Source organism: Nannospalax galili, unplaced genomic scaffold (genome assembly GCF_000622305.1).
Source record: "Nannospalax galili isolate Female #2095 unplaced genomic scaffold, S.galili_v1.0 scaffold92, whole genome shotgun sequence".
In the NCBI taxonomy this organism is placed as follows: domain Eukaryota; kingdom Metazoa; phylum Chordata; class Mammalia; order Rodentia; family Spalacidae; genus Nannospalax; species Nannospalax galili.
This window is the reverse complement of record NW_008331545.1, coordinates 196,277-207,288: the sequence shown is the minus strand read 5'-3', so window position 1 is coordinate 207,288 and position 11,012 is coordinate 196,277. Positions and strand designations below refer to the sequence as shown.

Below are 11,012 nucleotides of genomic sequence, written 5' to 3'. Positions count from 1 at the left end.
CTTTTTTCCAAGTTGGTCTATTATGATGTCTTTGGGTTAATGAAATATTGCTAAAATTTGAGTCACACTGTTATTTCTTCCTATTCAAACCCCAATAAATATAAGAATGCAAATTCTATATTAAGTTTTATTTCATTAGCTTCTTGGAGCATTGCCAAGAACCCCCCCCCCCAATAAATTTTATTTTTCTTTTTTCCAAGTTGGTCTATTATGATGTCTTTGGGTTAATGAAATATTGCTAAAATTTGAGTCACACTGTTATTTCTTCCTATTCAAACCCCAATAAATATAAGAATGCAAATTCTATATTAAGTTTTATTTCATTAGCTTCTTGGAGCATTGCCAAGTTTATAAACTATATATTTTAGTTTAATATGCAAATTACTTGACAATCACTAGCGTTATCTTTCTAGTTGAATTGACTATTCCTTAAGGCCTATACCATGTTGTATTTTTCCTGCTTCCATATTTTGCCCAAACCATTTTTTCTACATCTAAATATTTTAAACTCATGAAATATTGTCTGATCTTCCAGATCTAATTCAAGCAGCTTTCTGTACCTGCCCTGGTCAGATGCACTCTTTGCCTCTACCCTTTGAGTACCTTTACTTGACTTACAGTCTACTCTACTAGTTGGTTGTGTTCTTTTTTTTCCTTTCCTTTCCCTTCCCCTTCCCTTCCCTTCCTCCTTTTCCTTCCTCTTTTCCTTTTGCCCTTCCCTCCCTCCCTCCCTCCCCCAATTGCTCTGGTTAGGGTTCACATTTCAGTCTTAATTTGATTCAGTTGAGAAAGACATATGCTAGGTCACCTGCAGGTACCATTTGTGCATCAGCTGAGGAGATGGCACATAACTGGCCTCCTTTATACTTAGGGTTCTGTCTTCCTCCATGCCCTTAATGTCCATTTTGTCAACACATGAAGAGTCATCCCCCTCCCCCTCCTCCTCCTCTTCCTCTTTTTCTTTTTCTTTCTTTTTGAGACAGAGTCATATAGCTAGGCTGGCCTTGAACTCCTGATCTTCCTGCCTCCACCTCCCAAGGTCTGGGATTACAGATAAATGACTTCTTTTTTAAAAATCTTATGTGTATGACTGTTTGACCTGCATGTGTCTAAGTACACCTATGTTGTGCAATGCCTGCAGAGATCAGAAGAAAGCGTCCAATCCCCTGGAACTGCAGTTATGGATGGATGTTAGCCATTATGTGGAACTAAACCTAGGTTCTTTGCAAGAGTAGCCAATGTTCTTAACTGCTAAGCCATCCCTCCAGCCCCAGGAAATGACATTTTGAGCAAGAAAATATGTCCTTGGTTTTCATTTATTGAGACAGGGTCTCATTCTATAGTCAAGGCCACCTTGGGACTGTTGGCCCAGGAAGGCCTCCAAACCATTTGATACTCTTGCCTCAGTCTACCAAGGGCTGGGATTATGAGCATGAGCCATCATATTCAGCTAGACAATCATTTTTTAAGCAAAATTTTAAGATATTGGGGACTGATTAGGGGTTGAAGCTAAGCTTAGTGGGAGACTACTCATTCAGTGTGCACAAGGCTTTAATAAAGTTCAACCCCCAACACTGGAGGAAAAAAAGTAAACCATATAGAAAAATAATTTTGGGGGGAAAATTTATAAGCCATCAAACAATGAAATTTACATCTATAAACAAAAAACAAAAAAATGGTTAGTAGAAGCTACTTGAAAAACAATACAGCCATGAAAATTTTGTTAGCATGATTAAAATAATAAAAATAAACATTTTAAAGTACTTTTAGTAAATAGAAATGAAGCTGAATTTCTCAATGTTAGTTAAAATTATACATTGAAAATTACTGCTTAATAGTTTTATTGCTAAATAATTACTGAAAGTTATTACAATCAGTAGTGCTTCAGTATGAATGAGACCTGGGCCCCTAACTTCAGCAAAGATTTGTGATGTGGACTTCATAGGTGTAGTAGATCTAAGTCCCTTATAGACCATTGATTAAATATTTTAAAGCAACAGAACTAACAGGCAATAAGGTCACCTCTATATAAATGTCTTCATCATATTCAATTTTATTGACATTTAAAAAAATTTAAATTATTCAAATAATTCTTTGTAAATAAAAACTGTTATATTTATACCAAGGGCAAATCCTGATAAAATGTTTAATTAGTATTTATTTAATAAAAGGTTTCCTTTGTTAAAAGGAATTTTATAGTATAACTGATAGATAAAATACTTTTATATACACAAGATTTAATTTTCTGGCAGAAAAATACAATGTATGTAATCTCTTAGAATGTAATCATCATATAATAATTTTTTTTACTAAGTAGTTCCCTCCTATTATTTTGGACCAAATAGGTCCATTAAAACATAAGTTTTCAGTGTACATTTATATTTTAATTTTCAGCAAGTGCTCTTGCTATAATTCTAAAGAATTTCTTCCCATAAGTTTATAGCCATAGGTTTTTAAGAATTACCAAATATGAATGCATTTTTATACTAAGACTAGTATCAGTTAATCTTTTAGAGCATACATTTTGTCCCCTTTTAATATCAGGAACAGTATGTAAAAAGTAGATGGGAGACAACTATGAGAGACCTGCAACAGCACCAAATCTCTTGCTGCTTGAAAACATCTACTAAAGGGCAGTAGTATGGGAAGAGCTAGTTGGAAGCCCTGACCTACCTCTAAGCTCTTGCTGCCTTGTCCCCTATCTCAGTTTCTGAAAACTACAAAAAATCCACCAGATGAGACTTGATTGACAAAGATTGATCAAAATCTGCTTCTGGTCTGCTTGTTCAACTCATACTTATTAATTTGAACTATATGTCTATAATATGAGTATTAATGGAACCAATGATAAAATAAAAAAGAAATTGGTAAACTAATGAGAAAGGCAGATGAATTCATAGCAGGTAGTGTGAAACAAATGAGCTACAGTAAGAAATAAGGAAAAATTCTGTTACTATACTGCTATCTAAAGATAGCTATTAGGGGGCAGGTGAGATAACTCATGGTTAAGAGCACTGGGTGCTGTTGCAGAGGACCTGGGTTCAGTTCCCAGCACCCACATGGTGGCTAACCATCTGTAACTCCAGTTCTGGAGGTTCCAAAGTCCTCTTCTGACCACATAGGCATTACATGCACATGGTACACTTACTTATAAGCAGGGAAAACATTCATACACATAAAAATAATAAGTAAAAAATTTTTTTAAAAGAAATAAAGATAGCTATTTAAATTGAAATATTTATCAAATACTCTCTAACATTATATAAAGCTCTGGTAAAGAATGGATAACAACATCATTTATAGTAGAATCTAATATTGTCTACTCATAAAATACTTATCATTTACTACTATTATCATTTCAATAATTTGCATATATTTTTGGAATGATCTCCAAACAGTAAAAACCTCAAATTTTTTAATTAGAATTTGTTTTAAATTCATCTACCCTGAACTTTTATGTGATGCAGCAAGTGACTGAGCCTTACTTAGTTCTTTATATGGTTTACTAAATATGAAATAAGATCATATATACAAAAGCCTAGCTTTGCTTGATTTATTAAGTAAATATGTTAAGTGTTTAAGAAATGGCTATTAAGTACCCATGAATTTATTTAATTAGTGTTTGTAGTGTAGGTATATGGGTACACACGTGTGTGCAGGTGCATGCAGGGGTCAGAGAAGGACATCAAGAGTTCTCCTCTATTGTTCTATACTTTATTCCCTTGAGACAAGATCTCTTGCTGAACCTGGAGCTAGGCTGGAAGCCAGCAAGACTGATCCTCCTGATCTGTCCCCATAGTGACAGGGTTACAATTGTACACAGGTCAGGCCTACCTTCTTATGTAGGTGCTGGGCATTGAAACTCAGGTTGTTACAGTAGTGCAGCAAGTCTCCTTACCCACTAAACCATCTTTCCAAATGAGAATTCAACTTTATAATATTATTTACAGCAACATCAAGGAAACTAAAAAAATGTAAGTAATTCTTTGGAATAAAAGTAACCCGATATAACTCTATAAAAGTGAAATAATACATTAATAAAAATATAAACCCAAACAATGTAATATTTAATTTACTTGGTCTGATGATATAAAGTAAACAATATGAGGTTGAAGATACTTGTGTTTCAGGGGTGCATTATAAGTTATATTCTCATAGTACTAGTCATTCCAGTAGTCTGGTGGCTCTTGAATCTGGCCACACATTTCAGTTATCTGGGAAGCTGTTCAAAAGTCCCACGCCTTAGTTCTACCACAACAAATTCTGATGTAATTATTATGAAAGATGTTTTCTTTAAATATCCCAGGTGACTCTAATGCATTAATTTGGCTTAAAAAAGGAAAACTCGATCAGCAAAAAAAGGGTGAAGAATTGATGGATAATGGCAGCATGAAGATTTTGATGAAAGATGCCTTATATTGTTAAGAATAAGGATTCTAGGGCTGATGAGGTGGCTCAGTGGGTAAAGACGCCTGCTGCCAAGCCCGACGACCTGAGATTGATTCCCAGGACCCACGTGGTAGAAGGAAAGAACTGACCCCCAAAAGTTGGCCCGTACCCGTGCATACACACACACACACACACACACACACACACACACGCACACAAATTGTTTTACAAAAGGGATTCTAGTACCACATAATGTAAGTCTGAATTCTATATCACTATTGTGTAGTATAATTCTGTGAGAGTTGTTATGTTAAACTCAATTATTAAATTGATGGAGTTATATAAAATTGAATTCTACATATGTCAAATTAATCATCTATAATTGGAGCTAACAGTATTAGTAACACTCATAGATGATATTTTCCAATGAGTAAATGGATGTTCAGCACTTAAAAACCAATAGTTGCAGCTAAGGAGACGGTTAAGTGGGTAAGAGCACTTGTTCAACAAATATGAGGACCGATATTCAAATCTTAGGAACCCATGTAAAAAGCTGGATATGTTAATGCATGTCTGTATTTCAACTCTGGGAGGAGTGGCAGAGATGTGGATCACTTGGGCTTTCTCGATGCCAGGTTCAGTGAGACCTTATCTCAAGAGAAGAAGGATGGGGAGTGACAAAGCAGGACACCTGACATCTTCCTATAGTCTCCATACTCACACGTAAGCACATGCACACACACGTGCATACACCACACACAGAGATACCACAAACACATATTAAATTTTTAAAAAGTTGGCAAATACTCTATGTTCTGTAAGTGTTATATAATGATTATGAGGCTTAATGATAATACTTACAAGTAAGAATTAAGGTGTTACGTAAAAGTGTAACAATTTTCAAATCTGGGATGATAGCAAATATAAATGAATGTAATTATTAGAATGCCACTGGACATATGAATATGATAATACAAAATCAATAGAAGCCAAAAAAAAGAAAAGACTCTATAAAGAGTGTTTTTACTATTTATGTAAACAGAAGTTACTGTTTGTTTATATAATTCACTAAGAAATGCTGTTGGGCATGGTGGCACACATCTTTAATACCAGCACTTGGGAGGCAATGGTAGGCAGATCTCTGTGAGATCAAGGCCAGCCTGGTCTATTAGTGAGTTGAAGGCTAGTTGGGACTACAGGGAGATCCTGTCTGCACAAAGAAAAGAAAACTATTAATTTTTGGTTTTAATAGTATCTTTTCATGCTGTTCAGGTGAGTCTCAGACTCCTAAGCTCAAGCAGTCCTCTTGTTCAGGCTTTTGAGTAGATGGGAATATAGGTATATACACTACTGTGCTAGGCTTGAAAAATGATTCTTTATAAGGGAATTTCACCCTTAAAATTTGTAAAATCTAGGACTATAGGTAAATTGCTTAAGAATTCATTTTTTCAAAACTGAACATATGGGGCTAGAGAGCACTGGCTATTCTTACAGAGGACGTGGGTTCGATTCCTAGAACCCATGTGGCAGCTAACAACCAGCTGTAACTCCAGCTCCAGGAGCGGCCTCTTCTAAACTTCAAGGGCATTGTACAACACAGATGCATTTATATACATGCAGGCAATACACTCATACACAGAAAATAAAAATAGTATTTGTGAAAGAGACATACTCTTGCTCTGGAGTGTGTTACTGAATATGTTAAAGCTGTAGTGAAATGCTTCTTCTAATCATGTAGTTATTAAAAATAAAAAATGATTAAAAAATAATTCTTCAAAGCATAAAAATTTGCTCCTTAATAATTAGTAGATGTGAAAAATATTACCCTTGAAATCTACCTGATGATTTTATATCCGAGCTCAGATTCCAAGGAGCTCAGAAAGCAACCGACTGTGACTAGTAATAATCAGATATATAGAGATTAGAAATGCAAGTGCAAACATCTTAATGTCAATTGCATTAAAAATGAATTTTCCTGAATGAAACTTTGTATTTGAATAATGAAATGGAGACCTTTTTTAAAGGCTAAACCCTTTTTTAATTTTATGTCTTACAGGGTTTATACTGAGTACAATATTGTATAACTGCAATAATTCAACTGTAAACCTAAAAATTTATAGCCAATTTTGAAAGAGATGCATCTTAGCTCTGGAAATTGTTATTGAATATGTCAATGCTGTTATAATGAAATGCTTCTTCTAAGTATGTGGTTATTAAATAAATAATTAAAAAAGAATATACTGATACTAGAAAAAAAGAACATTAATTTTAAATAAAAGTAATTAAAACCTGTCTTATTCAATCATAGTATCTTCTTACTTCCAAAATATTAGATGAAGAGGAGGAAGGGGATGGGATGATATATGATTGCATCATCAAAAGTAAATGAAACAAATGTATATGCAAATGTAAAATCAGAGAAACACAATTCTTTTTTCAGTGACTCAATCTACCACTGAGCTATATCCATAACCTAAAATTGGAGAATTTAATTTTCTGATGTACACCAGTCTATGCCTAGAGACTAAGAAAGTAAAAAAAAAAAGCAGACTTTACTTTCAGCTTAAATATAGTGATATGACATAAAAAATTTTTTGTTCAGGGCTGGAGAGATGGCTCAGTGGTTAAGAGCCCCAGCTGCTCTTGTAGAGGGTCCAGGTTTGATTCTTAGTACCCACATGGTGGCTAACAATCTCTTCTGACTCTGTGGGCATTGTACAATGCAGGTGCACTTAAGAGACATGCAGACAATACACTCATACACATAAAATAAAAATAATAAATTTGTAAAAATTTGTTTTTTTCCTATCGTTGAGAATTAAACACAGGCTGTGCTAAGTGTTAAGCATGCTCTACCACTGAGCTATTCTTTTAGCCTCACTCTATGTTTTTCCAGTAATGGCATTCTTATATAAATAACATTTAACTCACCCGTTTAGATCGCAATTCACTGGTCAAAGAACTAGATTCTTCAGAGGTATTTTTATTCCCTGCTTTAAGTACATCGGGAGAAGGAACTATGAGTTTCCTATAAGCTTCCTTTTTGGCTTGATTTACCAAAGATAAAGGTTTCACATTGGATACCAATCCCGTAGACTGTATGACACTGGTGTGTTTGTTCACAGATTCCTCCTTTGCCTGAGAGCTTTGGAAAATAAATGGAAGCTGCTGTGACAAAACCTGAGGCTGCTTCTGCTGGGACTGGAATGGTGAATGAGTCTGGGGTTCAGACATAAGAGGTAATGGCTGGTGTATTCTTTTTTCCTGGGCTTTTTCAGTTACTTTCTGTCCATCTGCTTTTGGGTCTGAAATACCATGTAATAGCACCTGGAAATAAAAGAACTTATTAACAGCTGTTATGAGCAAGCACCAAGTGAAAAAGCTTGGAGAAAAAAATACATTGGAAAATAATACTAATGACTTGAGATAGAAAACCAATATAAAGCTCACTGAAATATATCAAGTATTTTTTAAAAAATACTTCTCCAACTCCTATTTTTTGTGTGTAAAAATAAGAACTTAAGGAAATTACAGACTGAATCAAGATAAACCAATTAATTCCTAAATATGAAGAATGCTTGTACAATATACAAAACCATACCTGGTTGTTACTTTCAGGTTGTGCTTCATTCTCTGAATCAGAATCATCCTCTTCACTTTCTTCAATACTTTGGTCTTCTTCCTCTTCATCTTCTAGATCGTCGGAATCACTACTGCTAATGCCTTCACTTGAGGTGTCTGATGATGTGCCTGAATCACTATCACTGTTGCTAGAACTTTCCATAGTTTTCTTCCTTGGTTTCTAGAGAAAGAGAAGGTATTTGGCAAAACTTAATTTTTTAAATTTTTATTTATTTTTTGATAGGATCTTCCTAGCCCCAACTCACCAGGAACTCATTATATAGACCAGGCTGACCTCCGTCTCACAAGAGATAGGCTTGCCTCTGCCCCTCCAGTGCTAGATTAAAGGCAAGCACACCATACCCGGCATAGAGTATTTTTTTCTAATTCAAGTTTCAGTAAAAGGCATGTGCTTTTAAATTTCAAATAATATTTTCAGTATCAAAACATCATTTTAAGAAAAAGAAATTTACATATGGGTAATTATTTAACAAACGATCATATTTGGCAGGAATTCACCAATAAAAATTATAAGTTCTGACATGACTAGTCACTGAATATATTTGTCACACCCATTCAGAAAAAGTGATTTTAAAAAACTATCATTGGGGCTGGAGAGATGGCTCAGTGGTTAAGATTACTGGCTGCTCTTGCAGAGGACCCTGGTTCATTCTCAGCACCCACATGGTGGCTAACAACCATCTGTAACTCTAGTTCCAGGGACTCTGATACCTTCTTCTGATCTCCATGGGCACTGGTTGACATGGGTGCACTTACATGCATTCAGGCAATACACTCATGCTTATTTTTTTAAATGACTTTAAAATATATTGTTAGGGGTATGTGTGGAAGGGGGCTTATAACCTGAAATTCTATTTTTTTCTTCTATTTAAAACTGTATCAATTCATTCTATTATAGTAGTCTTTGATGGCGAAACTATTACTATACATAAAATAAAGTGTAGTTTTAAAAAAGTGCATCTTCTATCACATGTCGAATTGAAGCTACAGTTACAGGTTGCAAATCAATACTCTTTCTTCTACATAAACACCCTTTAGTAAGGAAAGTAAGGGTGCATCACTCCCTGTTGTACCCGTCTCCTTCCCTCAGAGAGGCACTGAGAAACTGAATTGGAATACTGTGGGAATAACAAGATGAGAAAGACCATAATGTGGATATCAAAGGGAAAGAGTAATATGCTAATATTAAACCTCCTATTTGGCAAAGAATCAACAATTTCTTTGCAATCAGGATCTGTTACAGGGTTTCTAACCATATACAGCTAATTATAAAAATCATAATGAATCTAAACTTATATTACTACTTCTAGTTTAATAAGAGCTGGGAAAGCAGAGGAATTAGGAAGGTACAATGATTTAGCAGAGAAAAACAAACTATTTCAATATCCGTGCCATATGTATATACTTTTAATTATTTTTGTTTCTTTCACTTACATGTATAGGTGTGAGTTTGTGTGTGAGCATATGTCACATCTGTGTAGGTGCCCATGGAGGCTAGAAAAGGGTGTTGAACATCCCACAGCTGGAGTACATGTGGTTGTGAGCTGCCTGATGTGGTTGTAGAATCCGAACTTGGGTCCTTTGGAAGTGCTCTTAATTGCTGAGCGATCTCTCCAGATCTCTAATTTTGTTTTTAAAGGCATGAAAAGCAGGGACTAACTCTCTGAGTACAGGTCTAGAGGTATAGGTTTTCAAGCTGTAGGGTAGATAAGATTCTGTTGAAGAACTGGTTGAGATCAGCAGATTTCTGGGTTCTACTTCTAAACAAGGCAGAGGGATCATCACTCACAAGCAGTTAATGTGATTCCAGTGGAGACAGTCTCCACAAAGGACATATTGACAGTATAAAAAGGGTCACCAAAAAACCCTACAGTAAAGCAAGGAGATCAGTATCAGTATTATATTGGCATTGGAAAAAAAGGGGAAAATGAGTTTGGATATCAACCACCTCATTTCCAAAGTTACTCTGTGTGTGTGTGTGTGTGTGTGTGTGTGTGTGTGTGCGCGCGTGCGCACACACACACACACACACACACACACACACAGCACTTAAAGATAACTAGGTAATGACTCTTTACTTTCACTTACACCTTTTTAAAAAAATAATGTAGAGTTTATATGATCAAAGAAGAACAATTTCATTCTATCTGATGTCAGATAACCTCTCAGAACCTTCTTTTTGAACTTTCATTGCACTGTATACTTTTTCTTTCAATAACAAAAAAAAAAATACATTTTGAAGGCTATTGTGTATTAAGCATAAGTCTTTGGGATTTAAGGTGGGAGAAACAGAAGTCAAATCTTGAGATCAGAGGATATCAATCAACAAATAAATAAGTGATTTGAGTGGTAAATACCATGTATTGAACAGGAACACTAGAAAGGCAATACGTGCAATGGAGGCAAGGATTTTGTTGTAGTCATCAGGAAGTACCTTGTGAGCTGAAGCCCAAGGGAGAACAAGCAAGACAGGAGAAACAGCAAAGGAAAAAGTCAAGATCTGGAAAGTGTGTTTGGCATATCAAAAATGGAACATCATCTAGACCTGTCAGAGCATTATGAACCAGGAAAAAAGTGGTGGAAGTTAAGAAAGGATGGACCAATAGATGTTAGATCATACTGCTCTTATTAAAGAGCAAAGTTCAAACATATTTTATGCCGAGAGACATGTATTACTGGAAGAATTGATAATATATCACTTATTCACATAAAACCTGTAGTTTTTCTTTTTTTTAGCTTAAAAAAACTTTATTGAGAATTTCATACAAGCATATAAGGTGTTCTGATCAAATCCATGCCCACTCCCTCCCCTCAAACACCTCCCAAATATCCCCATCATTTTTTCTGACAACTTTGTGTTCTTTCTCTCTTTCTTTCTCTCTCCCTCTTCCTTCCTTCCTTCCTTCCTTCCTTCCTTCCTTCCTTCCTTCCTTCCTTCCTTCCTTCCTTCCTTCCTTCCTTCCTTCCTTCCTTCCTTCCTT

The 11,012-nt window shown here is 35.3% G+C and overlaps 1 protein-coding gene across 1 annotated transcript in view; it reads right to left on the bottom strand.

Annotated features, from left to right (window-relative positions):
- Window positions 1-7,311: 7,311 nt before the first annotated feature.
- LOC103728727 (bromodomain adjacent to zinc finger domain protein 2B) overlaps window positions 7,312-11,012 on the bottom strand; it is a 186,261-nt gene continuing 182,560 nt past the window's right edge. The window contains exons 8-9 of the mRNA XM_008826688.3: window positions 7,991-8,191; window positions 7,312-7,716 (exon numbers count right to left, since the gene is read on the bottom strand). Of these exons, the coding sequence (XP_008824910.1) occupies window positions 7,312-7,716; window positions 7,991-8,191 (606 nt within the window). The remainder of the gene's footprint in view (window positions 7,717-7,990; window positions 8,192-11,012) is intronic.